This window comes from Hyperolius riggenbachi, chromosome 11 (assembly GCF_040937935.1).
Source record: "Hyperolius riggenbachi isolate aHypRig1 chromosome 11, aHypRig1.pri, whole genome shotgun sequence".
Lineage (NCBI taxonomy): Eukaryota > Metazoa > Chordata > Amphibia > Anura > Hyperoliidae > Hyperolius > Hyperolius riggenbachi.
Window position 1 is genome coordinate 160,898,402 of NC_090656.1, and position 23,141 is coordinate 160,921,542.

Consider the following 23,141-nt stretch of genomic DNA (forward strand, 5'->3'; position numbering starts at 1 on the left):
TTCCACCTTCGTAACATCTGTAAGATACGCCCTTTCCTGACCTCTACCACCACCAAACTCCTCATCCATGCCCTCATAATTTCCCGCCTTGACTACTGCAATGCCCTTCTGTCTGGTCTCCCTATGACCCGAATAGCCCCACTGCAGTCCATCATGAATGCGGCAGCCAGAATTATCCACTCCTCCCATCGCTCCACCAGGGCGGCTCCCTCTCCGTGAATCCCTCCACTGGCTTCCTATCCAGTCCATAATCAGATTCGAGATATTGTGTCTGACATACAAATCCATCCACAAAACCTGTCCAACCTACATTTCTGATCTTACTCAGAGATACACACCAAGCCGCTCACTCCGCTCCACCAATGAACTTCGCCTGACCGTCCCCCGCATCACCCCGTCCCATGCACGCCTCCAGGACTTCTCAAGAGCCGCTCCAACACTATGGAACTCCTTACCTCCACCCATTAGGGCAGCCCCCTCCTTCAACACCTTCAAAAAACTCACCTTTTCACTCTGGCCTCTTCACTCTGGCCTACCACTCCTCACAATTGCCAAAAGTCCCAGGGAAAAATCTGGATTTGACCCAAAGCAGTGTTTTCAGGGCAGAAATCACATTGAATGCTAAATTCATGGGCGTTTTTAGGACCGTGCGGCCCGTGCCACCGCCCTGAGCGCTGTTTGGAGGGGGCGCTGTAATGGAGGGGGGAGCCAGAGCCGCGGGGAGGGCAGCCCGACCTCTCCCTCCCTCTCCCCGGGCCGCCCTCCGTGCCCCTCCCTCCGATGCACAGTAAATAGCGCAGCAGGAAGCTCTGACCACAACTACTCACCTTCCTGCGTTCCACACGCTGCTATCTCCTATCGGTATAGACGCTGAGTGATACACACGCTGCTTCCTGTTTAGCCGGAAGCAGCGTGTGTATCACTCAGCGTCTATACTGATAGGAGATAGCAGCGAGTGGAAAGCAGGAAGGTGAGTAGTTGTGGTCAGAGCTTCCTGCTGCGCTATTTACTGTGCATCGGAGGGGGAGCACGGAGGGTGGCCCGGGGAGAGGGAGGGAGAGGTCGGGCTGCCCTCCCCGCGGCTCCCCCCTCCATTAAGGGGGGACCTACCTAACTAACCTATACTGGGGGATGCTACCTAATCTAACCTATACTGGGGGACACCTACCTAATCTAACCTATACTGGGGGGGCAGCTACCTAATATAACCTATACTGGGCTGGCAGCTACCTATCTAACCTATACTGGGGGCACCTACCTATCTAACCTATACTGGGGGCACTTACTTATCTAACCTGTATTGGGGCACCTACCTACCTACCTAGCTAGCCTATACAGGTGGCAACTATACTGGCTACCTATATTGCAGGCACCTACCTAACTAACCTATACTGGGGGCACCTACCTATCTAACCTATGCTGGGGGCAACTATTCTGGCTACCTATATTAGAAGCACCCACATAGCTAACCTGTACTGGGGCACCTACCTATCTAACTTATACCGGGGGAACCTGCCTATATAACCTATACTGGGGGCAACTATACTGGCTACCTATACTGGAGGCACCTACCTGGCTAACCTATACTGGGGCAACTATACTGGCTAACCTATGCCTGGCTACCTATACTGGGGGGACCTATAGCTGTCTACCTATACTAGGGTACCTATTCTTGGCTACCCATACTGGGGGGACCTATACTGAGTGCAACTAGACCTGGCTAACCTATACTGTGGGCACCCATACCTTGCTCCGGGGGGACGCAATCTTTACACTCTCGCCCTGGGTGTATTTTAGCCTAGAAACTGCACTGGCTAAATTGCAGGCCTAAAGTGCTTTAAAACATCTTGCATGTGTATACATCAATCAGGGAGTGTAATTAGAGAACTGCTTCACACTGACATACCAAACTCACTGTGTAACGCACCGCAAACAGCTGTTTGTGTAGTGAGAGCCGTGCTGGACTGGTGCGCACCATGGCGATAGTGCAGGCTTGGCAGTTTTCAAGCCCATATGGTTGCCGAGCTGTGGTAGCTCGATGATAGAGCAACAGTGACTGTCCAGCTGATCAAATTTGGTCTGTCCACAATGAAGCAACGACCTTATTATCTTGGGTGTGTCCCCCCCACCCCAGACACTCATATACTCAGCAGTTATTGCTTCATGGTGATATGCAAGCCCCTTCATCGCGACAAGTTAATGATCACGAAGAGGAATTGGCACATGTACATGCCTTTTGTTTTGTTGTTGCAGCTTCAGTGCAGCCAGAAAAATTAGGCAGGCATGTACACGCACCAGAATAAGTAGTATAGCGGCCGCTGCTAGCAGTGGCCTTAAAAATTCAGGAATCCACCTGGAGTCCTGGACCCTATTGGTGGTGGCGGAGAAGGCAGTCAAACGGCCTTTGGGCAGAGGTGCTGTGTGGGGAGCGACTTAGTCTTGGGGCAGGCAGTCACAAAACCTGTCCAACCTACAATTCTGAGCTTACTCAGAGATACACACCAAGCTGCTCACTCCGCTCCTTCAATGAACTTCTGCAAATTAACCATGGTTAGTCTGTGCCTCTCGGATTTACAAGCCCTACTCCATAGAGCCAAATTAATCCATGCCATGCACTGATGAGGATCAAACAATCCGAAACAGTCTGTATGCATGTTGGATTGTTATGGCTCTGTACATATTAACAAGCTGACACATCATTGCATTCCAGCGGTTCTGGAGGCGTGTTTAGCTTCTAAGGGTACAATGGTTAATTTGCATATATTCAGCAGTGGTGCCTGGGAGACATCTCGAGCTCACTCCAACCTGAATTATCGCAAATTCTTTCTGTTTTAGGAAAGCAAACTTTTGTTTTTCTTAACATCTTAGTAAGGGGGCTTTTAGGACCATTGTAGTCCCTTACACACCCCAATGAGTTCTGGGTCACCATGAGCTTGCTGGTTAGTCTGTGCCTCTAGGATTTACAAGCCCTACTCCATAGAGCCAAATTAATCCATGCCATGCACTGATGAGGATCAAACAATCCGAAACAGTCTGTATGCATGTTGGATTATTATGGCTCTGTACATATTAACAAGCGGACACATCATTGCATTCCAGCGGTTGTGGAGGTGTGTTTAGCTTCTAAGGGTACAATGGTTAATTTGCATATATTCAGCAGTGGTGCCTGGGAGACATCTCGAGCTCACTCCAACCTGAATTATCGCAAATTATTTCCGTTTTAGGAAAGCAAACTTTTGTTTTTCTTAACATCTTAGTAAGGGGGCTTTTAGGACCATTGTAGTCCCTTACACACCCCAATGAGTTCTGGGTCACCATGAGCTTGCTGGTTAGTCAATGAACTTCGTCGGACCGTCCCCCGCATCACCCAGTCCCGTGCACGCCTCCAGGACTTCTCAAGAGCCACTCCAACACTATGGAACTCCCTACCTCCAACCATTATGGCAGCCCCCTCCTTCAACACCTTCAAAAAACTCACCTTTTCACTCTGGCCTACCACCCCTCACAATTGCTCTAAACCCACAGCTGAACTCTGGTCCCCCTACCACTCGTGTCCCTACCTCTCCCTCTAGATTGTAAGAAGATCATGCACCTCCATTACTGTAAACATTTGAGTGAACCTAACTTGCCTAATCTCCATGCTCCCATCCAAAGACTGACTAAGCATTACCTTGTACTCATACTGTGCTGTGTGATCTGGTTTTCTTGTATTCCTGTATTGTCATATTGCTGTATGTCACCCCTAAATATTGTCTGTAACCTAAATTAATGTCCAGCGCTGCGTAATATATTGGCGCTTTATAAATACAATAAATAATACTAATAATAATAATAATAATAATAATGTGCCTTCTGACTGTGATATAGAGGGTGAAAGTTGACCCTCATGATGCACTAGGGGGGCGAACCAAACTTCGGAAAAGATTGCGGTTCTCCGCGATCGCGAACCCCGGAAGTTCGCTGGCGAACCGTTCGGGCCATCTCTAATCATATAGTGCAGTATGTCTCCTTACACACTGTACCGAATTATTATTCAATCACACTACCCACATTGCCAAAAGGTCACACTGCATTGTTGAGGAGCAACTCAACAGTGGTTTGCATGATTGCTTATCTTTATAAAGTCCCTCTATTTCAGGATTTTTGTGTCATCATTTATTCCAGCCATAGGCCAAGCTTCCACAATTTAATATTTGAATTTTGTGATGTCACTTTCAGATTTTAGGAGACCCTCATACAAAATGCAGAGTTACTATTATTATTATTATTATGTTTTAACAATAAAATGCGAACATATTATGGAGTGCTGCTAAATAGTGGGTACAGATGAGAAACCGGTATATATAACAAGTACTGTACATACTGTGACACATGAGGATGAGAGGACCATTCCAAATCAGACTTTTGGAGTACAGTTTTAGAGTACTACTTAATTAGGAACCAAAAAAAAAAAAAAAAAAAACACTTTCTAACATATTTATAGGTATCCTTAAAGTTTTAGTCCTAAAGTACTGTATTTTTACTTGCCTCTAAATTTCTTTACAGTTAAATTCCAATATTTTGAATTGCAGGTTGTATGGATAACGGCAACACTCCCATACGTGGTGCTATTTGTTCTTCTTATTCGTGGAATAACACTGCCGGGCTCTTTCAAAGGCATTAGTGCATATCTTCATATAGACTTAAAAAGGCTCAAGGAACCTACTGTAAGTACTAAGCTGTATCATTTACTCTGTGTAAAACATTTATCAAAGTTTTTACATTCACAGATTGTTGAAATAATACCCACCATTTCGCCAAGAAATGATGATGAAAATAAGTAAGGCACTGAAGACTGAGCCTTGTGTGTGGCTGTATCTCCAGAGAAAATCAATGTAAAAAAATTGATATTAGGTTTCAAAATCAATTGTGATATATACATCTGGAATAATAAGATTGCTTTTTCTTATCAACAAAAGTGAAACATGACAACATACAAAGATGACAAACTTGTCCTGCCTTTGCAAATGTCAAAGGACAAGGAGCTACTGTAAGTTGCATCTTCTCACACATATTTGTTTTATGCAGGGTGCTCTCTCTTAACTATCACACACCTGCTAGAAGCTTATTAACCACTTAAGGACAAGCAGGCGTATTAAAATGTCCTGCTGGAGCCTCTTAATGGCTCCAGGACATTTTTATGAGTTAAGCAGCGCTGCTGCCACTGTGCGTGTGCATGTTTGCGCATGCACGTGAGATCAGTAAAATAAGAAACACAACATAGAAAAAAGACACCTTTATTTTCAAATAATATATTGTCACCATACTTTGTACTAGGAACATAATTCAAATCTTGTGATAACCAGGACAAATAGGCAGATAAAATGTGTGGGTTTTATGTACAATGTTTACATCAAAATTACAGGGGATGAAATTTAAGAAATAGTGTATTTTTTTTCCTTGGGTTTTCCCTTTAAAATGCATAGAAAATAAAGTAATTACTGAAAACAAATATCATCCCCAAAAAGCCTAATTGGTGGTGAAAAAAACAAAATATAGATCATTTCATTGTGATTAGTAGTGATTAAGCTATTGGCAAATGTAAGCGATGAGCAATGAAAGGTGAAAATCGCTCTTGTTCGTTATGTTAAAAACCCCTTTGGGGTGAAGTGGTCAAAGCAAACCTGAAATAAAAATAAACGTATGAGATAATATATTGTATGTGTAGTGCACCTAAGAAATAGAACATTAATAGCAAAGAAAAACATCTCATATTGTTTTACAGTACAGGATGAGTTAAAAACACTTCAGTTGTTATCTATGCAAAAGAGCTTCTATGAGCTATTCATCCCACTGGGCCAAATACTGTTTTCTGTTCAAAAGGTTCATTATTTCTGCTTTGTTTTACAGCCTAGAAGACAGAGTGTGGTGTAAAACTGCACCTGTGACAGTATGATGCAAAGTTATATAAAAAAAAAAAGTATATAACTGAAAATAAAAATAAGAGACTCTTTTCTTTGTTGCCAATTTTCTATTCGTTATCTGTACTACACATACAATTAATTATATCATAAGTTGTTTTTTTTTCGCTTTAAGTTTTCTTTAAAATTACATGTAGTGGTATGTATGTACCAGAGTGCCCTCAAATGCTCAACCCTACAGGAAAAACAAACATATTAAAGAGAACCCGAGGTGGTTTCTAAGAATCCTAAGAGCACACAGAGGCTGGGTCTGCACATAATGCCCAGCCTCTGTTGCTATACTGCTCCCCCCTAGGCCCCCCCTGCGCTCTGCTATCCCCCATAAATCACACAGCCGTGCTAGCGACACGCAGTGTGTCAAAGCCGGCTGTTTACCTTTGCCAGTGTCAGTCTCGCTGCTTCCCCGCCTCCTCTATGTCGCCGCTCCCCGCCTGTGTCCCTTCCGTCCAATCAGCGGGGAGGGAAGGGACACGGGCGGGGAGCGGCGCTATGGAGTAGGCAGGGAGCGGCGAGACTGACACTAGCAAAGGTAAACAGCCGGCTGCGACACGCTGCATTTCGCTAGCACGGCTGTGTGATTTATGGGGGCACAGCAGAGAGCAGAGGGGGCCTAGGGGGGATCAGTATAGCAACAGAGGCTGGGCATTGTATGCAGACCCAGCCTCTGTGTGCTATTAGGATTGTTAGAAACCACCTTGGGTTCTCTTTAAGGCAGAACTACACTGAAATGTTGTCTTTGTTTGAACTGATTTGCCATATTATCATAAAGTGTAAGACTGTGTCAGCCAATAACAAATATACTACAGGCAAAATATGTGTTGTGTGACACTATAGGGATGAGGTTGCACAATTTAACCACTTGAGGACCACAGTCTTTTCGCCCCTTAAGGACCAGAGCCTTTTTCTCCATTCAGACCACTGCAGCTTTCACGGTTTAATGCTCGGTCATACAACCTACCACCTAAATGAATTTTACCTCCTTTTCTTGTCACTAATACAGCTTTCTTTTGATGCTATTTGATTGCTGCTGCGAGTTTTACTTTTTATTATATTCATCAAAAAAGACATGAATTTTGTCAAAAAAATGACTTTTTTAACTTTCTGTGCTGACATTTTTCAAATAAAGTAAAATTTCCTATACACTTGAGCGCGAAAGTTATTCTGCTACATGTCTTTGATAAAAAAAAAAACCATTCAGTGTATATTTATTGGATTGGGTAAAAGTTATAGCGTTTACAAACTATGGTGCCAAAAGTGAATTTTCCCATTTTCAAGCATCTCTGACTTTTCTGCGCACCTGTCAGGTTTCATGAGGGGCTAAAATTCCAGGATAGTACAAATACCCGCCAAATGACCCCATTTTGGAAAGAAGACATCCCAAAGTATTCAGTGAGAGGCATGGTGAGTTCATAGAAGATTTTATTTTTTGTCACAAGTTAGCGGAAAATGACACTTTGTGAAGAAAAAAAAAAAAAAAAAAAGTTTCCATTTCTTCTAACTTGCGACAAAAAAAAATGAAATCTGCCACGGACTCACTATGCTCCTCTCTGAATACCTTGAAGTGTCTACTTTCCAAAATGGGGTCATTTGTGGGGTGTGTTCACTGTCCTGGCATTTTGGGGGGTGCCTAATTGTAAGCACCCCTGTAAACCTAAAGATGCTCATTGGACTTTGGGCCCCTTAGCGCAGTTAGGCTGCAAAAAAGTGCCACACATGTGGTATTGCCGTACTCAGGAGAAGTAGTATAATGTGTTTTGGAGTGTATTTTTACACATACCCATGCTGGGTGGGAGAAATATCTCTGTAAATGACAATCTTTTGATTTTTTTTACACACAATTGTCCATTTACAGAGATATTTCTCCCTACCAGCATGGGTATGAGTAAAAATACACCCCAAAACACATTATACTACTTCTCCCGAGTACGGCGATACCACATGTGTGGCACTTTTTTGCACCCTAACTGCGCTAAGGGGCCCAAAGTCCAATGAGTACCTTTAGGATTTAACAGGTCATTTTTGTTTCAAGACTACTCCTCACGGTTTAGGGCCCCTAATATGCCAGGGCAGTATAAGAACCCCACTAATGACCCCATTTTAGAAAGAAGACACCCCAAGGTATTCCGTACTCAGGAAAAGTAGTATAATGTGTTTTGGGGTGTATTTTTACACATACCCATGCTGGGTGGGAGAAATATCTCCGTAAATGACAATTTTTTTATTTCGTTTACACACAATTGTCTATTTATAGAGATATTTCTCCCACTCAGCATGGGTATGTGGAAAAATACACCCCAAAACACATTATACTACTTCTCCTGAGTACGGCGATACCACATGTGTGGCACTTTTTTGCACCCTAACTGCGCTAAGGGGCCCAAAGTCCAATGAGTACCTTTAGGATTTCACAGGTCATTTTGAGAAATTTCGTTTCAAGACTACTCCTCACGGTTTAGGGCCCCTAAAATGCCAGGACAGTATAGGAACCCCACAAATTACCCCATTTTAGAAAGAAGACACCCCAAGGTATTCCGTTGGATGTATGGTGAGTTCATAGAAGATTTTTTTTTTTTGTCACAAGTTAGCGGAAATTGATTTTAATTGTTTTTTTTCACAAAGTGTCATTTTCCGCTAACTTGTGACAAAAAATAAAATCTTCTATGAACTCACCATACTCCTAACGGAATACCTTGGGGTGTCTTCTTTCTAAAATGGGGTCATTTGTGGGGTTCCTATACTGCCCTGGCATTTTAGGGGCCCTAAACTGTGAGGAGTAGTCTTGAAACCAAATGTCGCAAAATGACCTGTGAAATCCTAAAGGTACTCATTGGACTTTGGGCCCCTTAGCGCACTTAGGGTGCAAAAAAGTGCCACACATGTGGTACCGCCGTACTCAGGAGAAGTAGTATAATGTGTTTTGGGGTGTATTTTTACACATACCCATGCTGGGTGGGAGAAATATCTCTGTAAATGACAATTATTTGATTTTTTTTTACACACAATTGTCCATTTACAGAGAGATTTCTCCCACCCAGCATGGGTATGTGTAAAAATACACCACAAAACACATTATACTACTTCTCCTGAGTATGGCGATACCACATGTGTGACACTTTTTTGCAGCCTAGGTGCGCTAAGGGGCCCAACGTCCTATTCACAGGTCATTTTGAGGCATTTGTTTTCTAGACTACTCCTCACGGTTTAGGGCCCCTAAAATGCCAGGGCAGTATAGGAACCCCACAAGTGACCCCATTTTAGAAAGAAGACACCCCAAGGTATTCTGTTAGGGGTATGGTGAGTTCATAGAAGATTTTATTTTTTGTCACAAGTTAGTGAAAAATGACACTTTGTGAAAAAAACAATAAAAATCCAATTTCCGCTAACTTTTGACAAAAAATAAAATATTATATGAACTCATCATACACCTAACAGAATACCTTGGGGTGTCTTCTTTCTAAAATGGGGTCACTTGTGGGGTTCCTATACTGCCCTGGCATTTTACGGGCCCAAAACTGTGAGTAGTCTGGAAACCAAATTTCTCAAAATGACTGTTCAGGGGTATAAGCATCTGCAAATTTTGATGACAGGTGGTCTATGAGGGGGCAAATTTTGTGGAATCGGTCATAAGCAGGGTGGCCTCTTAGATGACAGGATGTATTGGGCCTGATCTGATGGATAGGAGTGCTAGGGGGGGTGACAGGAGGTGATTGATGGGTGTCTCAGGGGGCGGTTAGAGCGGAAAATAGATGCAATCAATGCACTGGGGAGGTGATTGGAAGGGGGTCTGAGGGGGATCTGAGGGTTTGGCCGAGTGATCAGGAGCCCACACGGGGCAAATTAGAGCCTGATCTGATGGGTAAGTGTGCTAGGGGGTGACAGGAGGTGATTGATGGGTGTCTCAAGGTGTGATTAGAGGGGGGAAATAGATGCAAGCAATGCACTGGCGAGGTGATCAGGGCTGGGGTCTGAGGGCGTTCTGAGGTGTGGGCGGGTGATTGGGTGCCCGCAAGGGGCAGATTAGGGTCTAATCTGATGGGTAACAGTGACAGGTGGTGGTAGGGGGTGATTGATGGGTGATTGATGGGTAATTAGTGGGTGTTTAGAGGAGAGAAGAGATGTAAACACTGCACTTGGGAGGTGATCTGATGTCGGATCTGCGGGCGATCTATTGGTGTGGGTGGGTGATCAGACTGCCCGCAAGGGGCAGGTTAGGGGCTGTTTGATGGGTGGCAGTGACAGGGGGTGATTGGTGGGTGGCAGTGACAGGGGGTGATTGATGGGTGATTGACAGGTGATCAGTGGCTTATTACAGGGAATAACAGATGTAAATATTGCACTGGCGAATTGATAAGGGGGGGGTCTGAGGGCAATCTGAGCGTGTGGGCGGGTGATTGGGTGCCCGCAAGGGCCAGATTAGGGTCTAATCTGATGGGTAACAGTGACAGGTGGTGATAGGGGGTGATTGATGGGTAATTAGTGGGTGTTTAAAAGAGAGAAGAGATGTAAACACTGCACTTGGGAGGTGATCTAATGTCGGATCTGCGGGCGATCTATTGGTGTGGGTGGGTGATCAGATTGCCCGCAAGGGTCAGGTTAGGGGCTGATTGATGGGTGGCAGTAACAGGGGGTGATTGGTGGGTGGCAGTGACAGGGGGTGATTGATGGGTGATTGACAGGTGATCAGTGGCTTATTACAGGGAATAACAGATGCAAATATTGCACTGGCGAATTGATAAGGGGGGGTCTGAGGGCAATCTGAGCGTGTGGGCGGGTGATTGGGTGCCCGCAAGGGGCAGATTAGGGTCTAATCTGATGGGTAACAGTGACAGGTGGTGATAGGGGGTGATTGATGGGTAATTAGTGGGTGTTTAAAAGAGAGAAGAGATGTAAACACTGCACTTGGGGGGTGATCTAATGTCGGATCTGCGGGCGATCTATTGGTGTAGGTGGGTGATCAGATTGCCCGCAAGGGTCAGGTTAGGGGCTGATTGATGGGTGGCAGTAACAGGGGGTGATTGATGGGTGGCAGTGACAGGGGGTGATTGACAGGTGATAAGTGGGTTATTACAGGGAATAACAGATGTAAATATTGCACGGGCGAATTGATAAGGTGGGGGGGGGGTCTGAGGGCAATCTGAGCGTGTGGGCGGGTGATTGGGTGCCCGCAAGGGGCAGATTAGGGTCTAATCTGATGGGTAACAGTGACAGGTGGTGATAGGGGGTGATTGATGGGTAATTAGTGGGTGTTTAGAGGAGAGAATAGATGTAAACAATGGATTTGGGAGGTGATCTGATGTCGGATCTGCGGGCGATCTATTGGAGTGGGTGGGTGATCAGATTGCCCGCAAGGGGCAGGTTAGGGGCTGATTGATGGGTGGCAGTGACAGGGGGTGATTGACGGGTGATTGACGGGTGATTGACAGGTGATTGACAGGTGATCAGGGGGGATAGATGCATACAGTACACGGGGGGGGGGGGGTCTGGGGGGGGTCTGGGGAGAATCTGAGGGGTGGGGGGGTGATCAGGAGGGAGTAGGGGGCAGATTAGGGACTAAAAAAAAAATAGCGTTGACAGATAGTGACAGGGAGTGATTGATGGGTGATTAGGGGGGTGACTGGGTGCAAACAGTGGTCTGGGGGGTGGGCAGGGGGGGGGTCTGAGGGGTGCTGTGGGCGATCAGAGGGCAGGGGGGGGTAAATCAGTGTGCTTGGGTGCAGACTAGGGTGGCTGCAGCCTGCCCTGGTGGTCCCTCGGACACTGGGACCACCAGGGCAGGAGGCAGCCAGTATAATAGGCTTTGTATACATTACAAAGCCTATTATACACAGTACACGCGGCGATCCGGGTGCTAGTAACCCGCCGGCGCTTCCGAACGGCCGGCGGGTTACAGCGAACGGGGGGCGGAGCCAGTCCCCGGCGGCTGATCGCGTCACGAATGACGCGATCGCCGCATAGCCACTCCTGCAGCCGCCCCCGCCGATGGGCGTATTGCGGTCGTTTGGGCCCGGACTTTGCCGCTGCCCATCGGCTGGGGGCGGTCGTGAAGTGGTTAATATACTAAAAAAAAAAAATGTGAAAAGGTGTTCCGACTAGCTAAAACAAGTAGGAAGCTAAAAACTTGTGTTAAAGGACCTCTTTCGCGAATGAGGAAAAAAATAAAAAGTGTTTTATGCATAAACTATTCAACATCCTTCTAAAATAGCGTGAAAAGTTTTTTTTTTTTTAAAATGAATGGTTTCATCAAAGCAACATGTAATCCTCAGTGTATGTAAACACTGATGGATGACGAACTGGGAGGCTAATCCATTTGTTAGGGGTGTTTTTTTTAACTTTCATTTCACAAACATGACTCCTGCCTAGTTTTCAGTGGTGTAATCCACTGCTGGCAGGAATCGCAGGTACAGCTGTTATAATTAGAGATGGCCCGAGCGGTTCGCCAGCGAATGGTTCCCAGCGAACTTCCGGGGTTCGTGATCGCGGAGAACCGTGAACTTTTCTGGAAGTTCGGTTCGCCCCCATAATGCACCATTAGGGTCAACTCTTACCCTCTACATCACAGTCAGCAGGCACATTGTAGCCAATCAGGCTACACTCCTTCCTGGAGCCACTCCCCCCTTATAAAAGGCAGGCACCACCGGCCATTACACTCACTCGTGTGCCTGCACTAATTAGAGAAAGGACAGCTGCTGTAGACTCTCTCATAGGGAAAGATTAGTTAGGCTCTTGTAGGCTTGTTAGCATGCACCTTGCTGATTTCTTATTGCTAAAATAGCACCCCACAACAGCTCTTTTGAGAGCTAATCTTGTTCTTGTGATTTTTTTCTGTGTGTCCCACTGAGACTTGTGTTGCATAGACAGCTTTGCTAAATCATACTGTGTGTGTGCCACTGCCAGCCAGGCCCAGCACATTCAGTGACTACCTGTGTGTGTGACAGGTGCACATTGTAAGACCTAGTACTGCATATACCTACCTGTTGTGTTGAGTAAACCCACCTCATCACTGCATATACCTACCTGTTGTGTTGAGTGCACCCACCTCATCACTGCATATACCTACCTGTTGTGTTGAGTGCACCCACCTCATCACTGCATATACCTACCTGTTGTGTTCAGTGAACCCACCTCATCACTGCATATACCTACCTGTTGTGTTGAGTGCACCCACCTCATCACTGCATATTCCTACCTGTTGTGTTGAGTGAACCAATCTCATCACTGCATATACCTACCTGTTGTGTTGAGTGCACCCACCTACCTACGTGAGTGCATGCAGTGTGATATACACCTACCTACATGAGTGCACGCAGGTAGGTTGAGTATATTTCACACTGCGTGCACCCACTGTTATAAACTGTTCTTATCACCTTGCTTCGACACCATCGTCTCACAGACTGTGAGATCACTTGACTCTCCACACAGCAAACAGGAAATAGACTTTCTCAGGCTTCTCCAATGTTTCCGTTATTTATTCAAGTCACAGAAAGACAGATAGATACAGTCATCATATCCTAGCTATGCCGATCTTCATGTTGCATTACAAGCTCTTGATTAGACTCCCTGCTGAAGTCTATCAGGTACCTTCTTCCTACCTACGTTACACTAAACTACCTATGTACATAGCATACATTATATCAGCTTACATAAAGGAAGAACATGCTTAGAGAAATAATTGGGTTCCAGTCAGTTTTGAGAGCTAGTGAGGAAGGAAGAAGCAGAAGTGAGTTCTCCATCGCTCGCTCCAGATTTAATACCGGCTAGGAAAGAGTTAAATATGACATCATCTTCGCCACCCCCTATATCAGTCTATTGGTGGACCCACTCGTGGTGTCATCATACCCGCCTACTCGATTAATAATCAATGAGGCACTTGACCCAGATGCAGGCATGTGGATGTTTAGTAAATATGGCCAATGTTTACTGTTCCTGTTCTGTAAGTGGAGGTCAGAGTAAACCGATGGCCTTCTTGTAGGAACATGTTCTCAGTATCTGCGTGTATCTTCTGCTACACGCAGACCCTGAGATGCCTCTGCCTGCATCACAAAACTCTATTTAGTTTAAAGGCATATATTGCGGACAAGCCTTTTACATAAAACTCAGGCCAAGTAACTGAGGCCTACTTAAATTATAACAATCCCCCCTAAAACGGCTTGACCCGCAGATCCCAGCGTCTGAACCTCCCAGTACCTGGTTTCTTTCTTTTATGTTTCACTTTTCGATGTTCGTGCTCACACAACTTCTCTGCTCTAGGCGGTTACCCCTGGAAGAGAGAGAGCAAGACCTCTTGGTCTTCCTGTAACCAGGCCCTCTGGGGAAGCCCTACTTCTAAGTCCCTCAATACCACATGCTCAGCATTTGCGTCACTTGCGTATCACTCACAAACTTGCATGACCACAGAAAAGTGAAACTCGTTTGGTTGTTACAAAACGGAGCAGTGCCAGGTGCCTTCTAAAAGAGCGCCTTTATACAATCAGCTCCTAGGTACTACTAAACCTATACCCGTAACCCTGTAGATCCCTTAATTTAAACTATTGGTTCCGGAGATTGTTTATGAGGCACCAATCTCTGGACCAGGTTAATTTATTTTACGTAATTTTAACACGCAACCTCACCTGGATAATGATGCCTAAAGTTGTCATCCCCATCCAGACGACCAGTGGGTGTAGAAAGAACTTTGGAACTGCAGAGGCCCAGTCCGAGTGTCCCTGGAACATCACCGGAACCTTTGTCCACCAGGGCAGACTGGAACTCACCTGCTCATTTTTGTGTTCTACCTCGTGAAGATCACCTGTATCATGGTGAAATCTTACCTCTAACTTAGTGTACTGTTTGTTTAACCTTTGTAACAAAATGTGGTCGTCTTGGATCAAACCCTGTTCCCCTTCGTCCCATGTCGTGTTCTCTTTCAGGACGGGAACTACCCGTGAAACTTTGACCTTTAGAGTTCTCTTAACAATTTGAGAAACAACGTCATCCAACCTGGATGACAGGATCCATATGGGATCTCCACTCACACAATATGTTCCCCTTGGAAAATCCCCCTTATCGGAACAATTATGAGAATATACCTTGAATGTATCCTTAGACCTTATGTTAAAAAACCAAACCTTTCCTTCAGCCACCGGAACTATCGGTTGGGCTTCAGGGTGAATCTTTTGAATGGTAGCCTCGCCTTCTGCGTTATTGAGCCTGCAGGCTTCTTCACTAAATTTGACTTGCCCCGGCCAACGCAGGAACTTCTGCAAGAATTGCCCACATGAGGACAACTCTACTTGCTTCACCTCCCCGTCTAGCACCAAAAAAGGTTGACCTCTCAGGTCCTGGTGTAAGACACGGGTTGAGGTGGGAACTAAGGAAGTAGCGGTGCCTAAAGGAATGTTGCACCGTTTCCATTTGTTCACCCAAACATCTCGAAGCTGCCATGCAAAAGATCCTTCTCCAGAAAAATTAATATACCTCCCCTTGTCCAATCTCTCGCTGACAAAATATGTCCCCAGCTGTCCTGATTGGACCTCTTCCCCCCTTACATCCTGAGGCACAATATGTACCTGAGGTCGGGAAGACTGTACTCTCTGCAATCTTTCGATTAAGAGTACCTCTTCACTTACCCAACTATCCTGAGGATAAGCTGCTGCATATGGACTGTGTAATATCGTCCCCTGTTGTGACCCGTGTGGTGTGAATAGGGTTCCCTGTGTGGGCTTTCCCTCCCCCGGGACCGCTCTCCCCACCCTCTCTGTCACCTGGAAATGTGGCTTGATCTCGATTGTTACTTCTTGTTTCGAGAACCACCCACCCTTGGCTTTCCAGCCTTTACGTGTGTATAGTTGTTTCAGAGGCACTCTCTGTTGGTAGCTCCAGAGTGTGATGTTGTCCCTTGCGTCTCTCTGGTATGAGAATTGACGCCTCCTGCTCGTTCCTCTCCAATCTGGAACCATCTCACTCTGCATAACCAAGACAAGGTACCCCTGAATCACACACTCCACCTCTTGCATGTACCCATTGTACTGCAATGTACCTTTTAACAAACCTTTGGATCGGTGCATCGATTCTGGGAGTGTGGCATTCAATAGCAGATTTACACTGCCATTAAATTCCCACTGCCCGCACACTTGACCCTTCAGACCTTTCACCCACATTGTGCCATGAAATTTGTTTTCTCCTGGCACAAGTGCTCTTTCCCTCCATCCCTGCTTGGTCCATCTGTGCCAATCAGAGGGAGGTGTGAAAGGATCAGTACCTTTGTCACCCAACATTAACATGCTTGGGCCTTGCATTCTCATTAACCCCTTATTATACATGAGAATGTCCTCTCTTCGTTCTCCTAGGACGAAATGGCAACCTAGGATCACCATCAGCACGGTACTCCTCATTATAAAAGCACCACCTTGGGAAAGAAAAACATTAGCAATTTGCACTATGCTTTGCTCAGACAGTTTTTTTAGACGTTTTCCGATCTCAGGAACCTCGGTTTTTAGTCTCTTTCCCATTTCAGGAATCTCGTGTTTTAGTCTCTTTCCAATCTCAGGAATCTCGCTGTTCTCCAAGCTTAGATTGGCATCTGGAACCTTTCGCGTATCCAACTGACATCTCCAGCTTTGCTGCCAGCACGGCATCTGTCTCAAATCCATATTGCCAAACACCTGAAATCGAAATACAAACAAATCAATTCTTATTAATGATTTGGGATTCGCCCTGCGGCTTGTACTCTTTACACTTTAAATTGATCAATATATATCGTAATTGATCTCGTTGCTTTATGGTTCTCATGAACTCTGTTTACTCTTATTGGTAGATTGGAGTTAAACTTCACCCCCCCTACCTCAGTACTATCCTCAGTACTTACCTGTTTAACATATGCTCCCGCGGACTTCACCTTTGGAAGCTCGCTTCACCTTTGGAAGCTCTCACCACATTGCAGCTCACTCCACATCCCCCCCTATCTGTCCATGCGCGGCCGTCGCATGCACAGATTACGGATGCCACACCTGTTGCTGCTTTGCAGGTGAGCCTGCAATGCACTTACTCATTTTCGCATTTACTTATCTAGAACTTCATTGCGATACTAGCTCTGCTAGAAGTTCTGTGTGTTGTACCCTCTGATCAATGTTTGCCGTGCCACCACCTAAACTACCAAAAAATTGCTGCCTCCCTGTCGGAAGGAGCACTTTGCACTTAAACTACACAGGGTGCAGGGCTAAGCATACCAGCGTCACATGCCTGTATGCAGATCCCTGAATGCCCACTTGGTAGGTAGTCACATGGCAAACACCGTACTGATACACTGTCACACTGTAAACGGCAATTCTATCATCTGTATAATTGCCCCATGAACTGCTGTCAGTCCTTGTTCTTTGTGCTACAATTGATAAGAGCTGGAAAAAACATATTTGACCAATCAGTGGACGAAAAAAACGCACAAAAAAACAGCTCCAGCCCAGCATGTTATAAACAGCATAGACCTCTCAGTCAAGCTCTGGCCCTGTCCACGAAAAAAAACCGGAAAAAAACGTTACCGCTCTGCAGCAGCGGCGACGGAAACCCGTATTGGCCAACTCCCTTTTTTCCACCTCCGGCACCCCCCCTGATGCGCTGTCCCCCCTTTCCTATTGGGAACTCATGCTGCACCACCCATTAAGGTGCCTCACTTACAGGAATAATCCCATAAGCAACACAGTACAGACCCATTTCTGATCTGTACTGCTACGTGTGTCCCTGCACCTAGCTGGGAAACACTTCCTATTCTGGCATTCCTTTCCATGGACCCAGGGAAAAACTCTGGGGAAATACTTTGAGAACCGAGACACACAGGAGAATGTCTCTGTATTTCTACCCCCTCTCCCTTTCAGCTGCTCTGCCCGGAGCCGCGAGCACAGCCTGACGTGACGTGGATCCCCCAGCCCCTCCTCCCCCCTGCCATGACGTGTGGGGGCCATGACTCACGGGGGCGGGCTCTCTCCACTGCCGCCATTTTGAGTCCTGGACTGCCAGCCAAGATGGCTGCTCCCATAGCAGCCTCTCGTTCCTATAGACCTAGGAGAAAAAACAAAACTCACACAGCATCTATACATTTTACCGAGAGTCAGCCTTCCGCTACCTATACTCTCTGGGATGCTTGCCAAAAGTGAGACAAACCGCGTCACAGCTGCAATGCTAAATATTTTACATCGTAGCATCACCCAGGGACGTAGACCTCTCTCCCCTCACAAATCATCTGCAGCATAACACAGAACTATTCAAGCGTGCAGCGTAACTCTAAAACCATATTAACAGCTAGTACTTCTGAGACGCACATTTATCAGTCTGACATGACTACAACATTAAACCTATATAACTTTTAGCAGCGCTGACTGGAACTAGATAAGCTTGCACCTCTCACTACACTCCTCTCTATCACCTCTCCCTCCCATCCAGTACTAACAGAAGCACCGCTGGCTTATCTCCTGCTGCGGGGGACCCCCCCTTTTTTCCCAGCCTCTGTAGAGACGGGGAGAGAAGAGAAGAGAAAAAAAAAAAACCCAATCGACTTCTTTCCAGCAAAAACATGCCTGAGACAAATGCAGAGATAACCACTACGTAAATATACATGCTTGAATCCGAAGAAAAAAAACAAGCACCTAAACTCTGAAAGCAGCCTCCCCCCTCCCACCACGCGCGAGAGAGAAGAGAAGCCCACAGCCACCATGCTGCAATTAACACAGAATGTACACATTAACACATTAACCTCCTCTCATACAATAAAGATAATGCAACACAACAACGTAAAACATACTTGCCTGAGCAGAAGACTTTGTAAGCCTGTGAATTCGACCAGCTTTTGGCAACTTTCCACGACACTGAGTGGATCTCTGGAACTACTGAGCGTCAGCTGTGTGTACCCACACTGGCTCAGCGGATCAATCTCCAGCGGCAGCTGCCAGCCGGCCTCGGAGCCTTCCAGTCACCTGTGATCCGGTTTAGGCTATGACTGATGTGCACTGTCAGTCAAAGTTTAACATCCACGAGTGTCGCCGCTGGTTTCCCCGAATTGCAGCCCGTGTGTGCTCGGCTCCCACACACTACTCACACCAGCTTATCAGTCTCAGCTTGATAAGCTTTACAGTCCGTGTCCGTCTATTCCGCTTGTTTTGCTGTGGAATATCTTGAAACCATTTTTTGGCCCCCGGCCCCGTCTGCCTGTTTTGCTAGGCAGGGAAGGATTTCAGGCACCACTGTTATAAACTGTTCTTATCACCTTGCTTCGACACCATCGTCTCACAGACTGTGAGATCACTTGACTCTCCACACAGCAAACAGGAAATAGACTTTCTCAGGCTTCTCCAATGTTTCCGTTATTTATTCAAGTCACAGAAAGACAGATAGATACAGTCATCATATCCTAGCTATGCCGATCTTCATGTTGCATTACAAGCTCTTGATTAGACTCCCTGCCGAAGTCTATCAGGTACCTTCTTCCTACCTACGTTACACTAAACTACCTATGTACATAGCATACATTATATCAGCTTACATAAAGGAAGAACATGCTTAGAGAAATAATTGGGTTCCAGTCAGTATTGAGAGCTAGTGAGGAAGGAAGAAGCAGAAGTGAGTTCTCCATCGCTCGCTCCAGATTTAATACCGGCTAGGAAAGAGTTAAATATGACATCATCTTCGCCACCCCCTATATCAGTCTATTGGTGGACCCACTCGTGATGTCATCATACCCGCCTACTCGATTAATAATCAATGAGGCACTTGACCCAGATGCAGGCATGTGGATGTTTAGTAAATATGGCCAATGTTTACTGTTCCTGTCCTGTAAGTGGAGGTCAGAGTAAACCGATGGCCTTCTTGTAGGAACATGTTCTCAGTATCTGCGTGTATCTTCTGCTACACGCAGACCCTGAGATGCCTCTGCCTGCATCACAAAACTCTATTTAGTTTAAAGGCATATACTGCGGACAAGCCTTTTACATAAAACTCAGGCCAAGTAACTGAGGCCTACTTAAATTATAACACCCACGTAGGTAGGAGGGTGCACTGAACACAACAGGTAGGTATATGCAGTGATGAGGTGGGTTCACTGAACACAACAGGTAGGTATATGCAGTGATTTGACGTGGTTGACTATTTAACACAGTACACCTCATCTTCTGCAGCCACCAGCGCTACTGCAAGCACCACATCCGCTGCATTTGACACTTCGCAGGAGTTATTTGGTGGTGAAATCACTGATTCACAGCCACTACTGCAACAACAAGATGAAGGCGCTAAGCAAGTTACACCACCTCAAATGTGTGAGTTAGGTGACACTATGGACGTAATGTGTGAGGAGGAGGAGGATGAAGTACCTGCTGTTGGTGCAGTTTTGGAGGTGTCTGAGGCAAGCGAAGCTGAGCAGGATGATTATGATGATTATGATGATACGGATCCCACATGGGTTCCTAAGAGACAAGATGACCAAGGGGACAGTTCAGAGGGGGAGTCAGAGAGGAGTAGGAGGAGACGAGTTCCTGAAAGAAGCAGGGGGAGCTTGTAATCAGAAACAGCTGGTGGCAGTGTCCGGCACCATGTATCGCCACCTATGTACAGCCAGCCAACATGCCCTTCAACGTCAGCTGCTGATGCCACCATAGTGCCATCACCCCAGGGGGGCTCAGCGGTTTGGAAATGTTTTAATGTGTCCGCCTCAGATCGGAGCAATGCCATCTGTTGTTTCTGCCTCCAAAAATTGAGCCGTGGAAAGGGCAACACTCACGTAGGGACAAGTGCCTTACGAAGGCACATGGAGAAAAGGCACAAACTGCAACGGGAAGAGCACCTGAGCAAAAACAGCACACAAAAGAAAAGCCACCCTCCTTCTCCTCTTCCTCCTTCAGGTGCAGCATCTTCAGCCGCTTTCTCCCTTGCACCTTCACAGCCACTCTGCCTCTGACCTTGAGCGGTTCCTGTTCCTCTGCCCACAGCAGCCAGGTGTCCGTGAAGGAAATCTTTGAGTGGAAGAAGTCAATTTCTGCCAGTTACCCCCTTGCCCGGCATATGACAGCAGGCGTGGCGAAACTGTTAGCTCGCCAGCTGTTACCATACAAGCTGGTGGACTCTGAGGCCTTCCGTAAATTTGTGGCCATTGGGACACCGCAGTGGAAGATGCCAGGCGCAATTATTTCTCTAAAAAGGAGATACCCAAACTGTACCGTGAAGTTGAGAGGCAAGTGGTGTCATCTCTGGCACACAGTGTTGGGTCAAGGGTCCTCCTGACCACGGATGCCTGGTCTGCCAAGCATGGTCAGGGCCACTACATTACTTACACAGCCCATTGGGTCAACCTGGTGACCGCTGACAAGCAGGGAGTATGTGGCTGTGCAGCGGACGAACTTGTGACACCTCCATGGCTTGCAGGCAGGCCTGCTGCTACCTCCTCTCCACCTGCTACATCCTCTTTACTGTTGTCTTCCTCCTCCTCCTCCTTGGCTAGTGCCGCGATCTCCTCTCCGGCTACACAGCCCCATCTCCCCAGGGCCTATGCTGCATGCCAGGTACAACGGTGTCACGCCGTCATAGACCTGTCTTGCCTCAAAGCGGAGAGTCCCACTGGAGCAGCTCTCCTGGCTGCTCTTAACAAACAGGTGGATCAGTGGCTGACCCCGCACCAGCTGGAGATCAGCAACGTGGTGTGTGACAACGGCAGCAATCTCCTTTCCGCTTTGAATTTGGGAAAGCTGACACATGTACCCTGCATGGCACATGTGCTGAATCTAGTCATTCAAAGATTTGTGTCAAAGTACCCAAGCTTAGAGGACATCCTGCAGCAGGCCAGGAAGTTGTGTCGGCATTTCAGGCGGTATTACACGGCCATGGCACGCTTTGCAGACATTCAGCAGAGAAACAACTTGCCGGTGAGACGCTTGATATGTGATAGCCCGACTCGCTGGAATTCGACCCTGGTCATGTTCTCTCACCTGCTAGAACAGGAGAAACTCATCACCCAGTACCTGTACAATTACAGTAAAAGGACACAATCTGGGGAGATGGGGATGTTGTGGCCCAACAACTGGACACTGATGCGAAATGCATGAAGGCTCATGCGGCCGTTTGAGGAGGTGACCAACCTGGTGAGTTGCAGTGAAGGCACTATCAGCGACTTGATCCCGTACGCTTACTTCCTGGAGCGTGCCGTGCGTAGAGTGGTGGATCAAGCTGTGGAGGAGCGTGAAGAGGAACAGTTACGGCAGGAACAGTTGTGGGATCAATTTTCATCAGAACCAGATGTTTCCTCAACACCTGCGGCAGCACAGAGGGGGGTGGAGGAGGAAGAGTCGTGTGGGGAAGAGGAGTCAGACTCGGATGATGATCAAGGTGTTTCTTTGGAGGAGGAGGAGGAGGCGGCAGCGGCAGAAGAACAACTGCAGCAGGCTTTGCAGGGGGCTTGTGCTGCTCAACATTCCCGTGGTATTGTTCGTGGCTAGTGGGAGGAGGAGGACTTACCTGACGTTACTGAGGAAGAGCAAGAGGAAATGGATAGTACGTCTGGATCCAAGTTTGTGCATTGTCTTTCATGCTGTCCATCCTGTTGAGGGACCCCCGTATAAAAAAACTCAAGGGGAATGACCTGTACTGGGTGGCCACGCTAGTAGACCCTCGGTATAGGCACAAAGTGGTGGACATGTTACCAACTCACCTGAAGGCAGAAAGGATGCAGCACATGCAGAACAAGCTGGCAAGTATGCTTTACAATGCGTATAAGGGTGATGTCACAGCACAACGCAATAAAGGTACCACTGCCAGTAATCCTCCTCCCATGTCCACGCAGGGAAGGACAGGACGCTCCATCGATCTCATGGTGATGTCGGACATGCAGACATTCTTTAGTCAAACGCCTCGCCTTAGCCCTTCCGGATCAACCCTCTACCAACGCCTGGACCGGGAGGTAACCGACTACCTGGCCTTAAGTGTGGATGTAGACACTGTGAGTAGCGATGAACCCTTGGACTACTGAGTGCGCAGGCTTGACCTGTGGCCAGAGCTGTCCCAATTTGCCATCCAACTTCCGTCTTGCCCTGCCTCAAGCGTCTTGTAAGAAAGGACCTTCAGCGCAGCTGGAGGCATTGTCACTGAGAAGAGAAGTCGCCTATGTCACAAAAGTGTTCAGTACCTCATCTTTATCAAAATGAATGAGGCATGGATCCCGGAGGGCTACTGCCC

At 46.7% G+C, this 23,141-nt stretch overlaps 1 protein-coding gene across 1 annotated transcript in view; it reads left to right on the plus strand.

Annotated features, from left to right (window-relative positions):
• SLC6A2 (solute carrier family 6 member 2) overlaps window positions 1-23,141 on the plus strand; it is a 444,356-nt gene that overhangs the window by 160,817 nt on the left and 260,398 nt on the right. Inside the window, exon 5 of the mRNA XM_068261624.1 lies at window positions 4,572-4,706. Coding sequence (XP_068117725.1) covers window positions 4,572-4,706 — 135 coding nt within the window. The remainder of the gene's footprint in view (window positions 1-4,571; window positions 4,707-23,141) is intronic.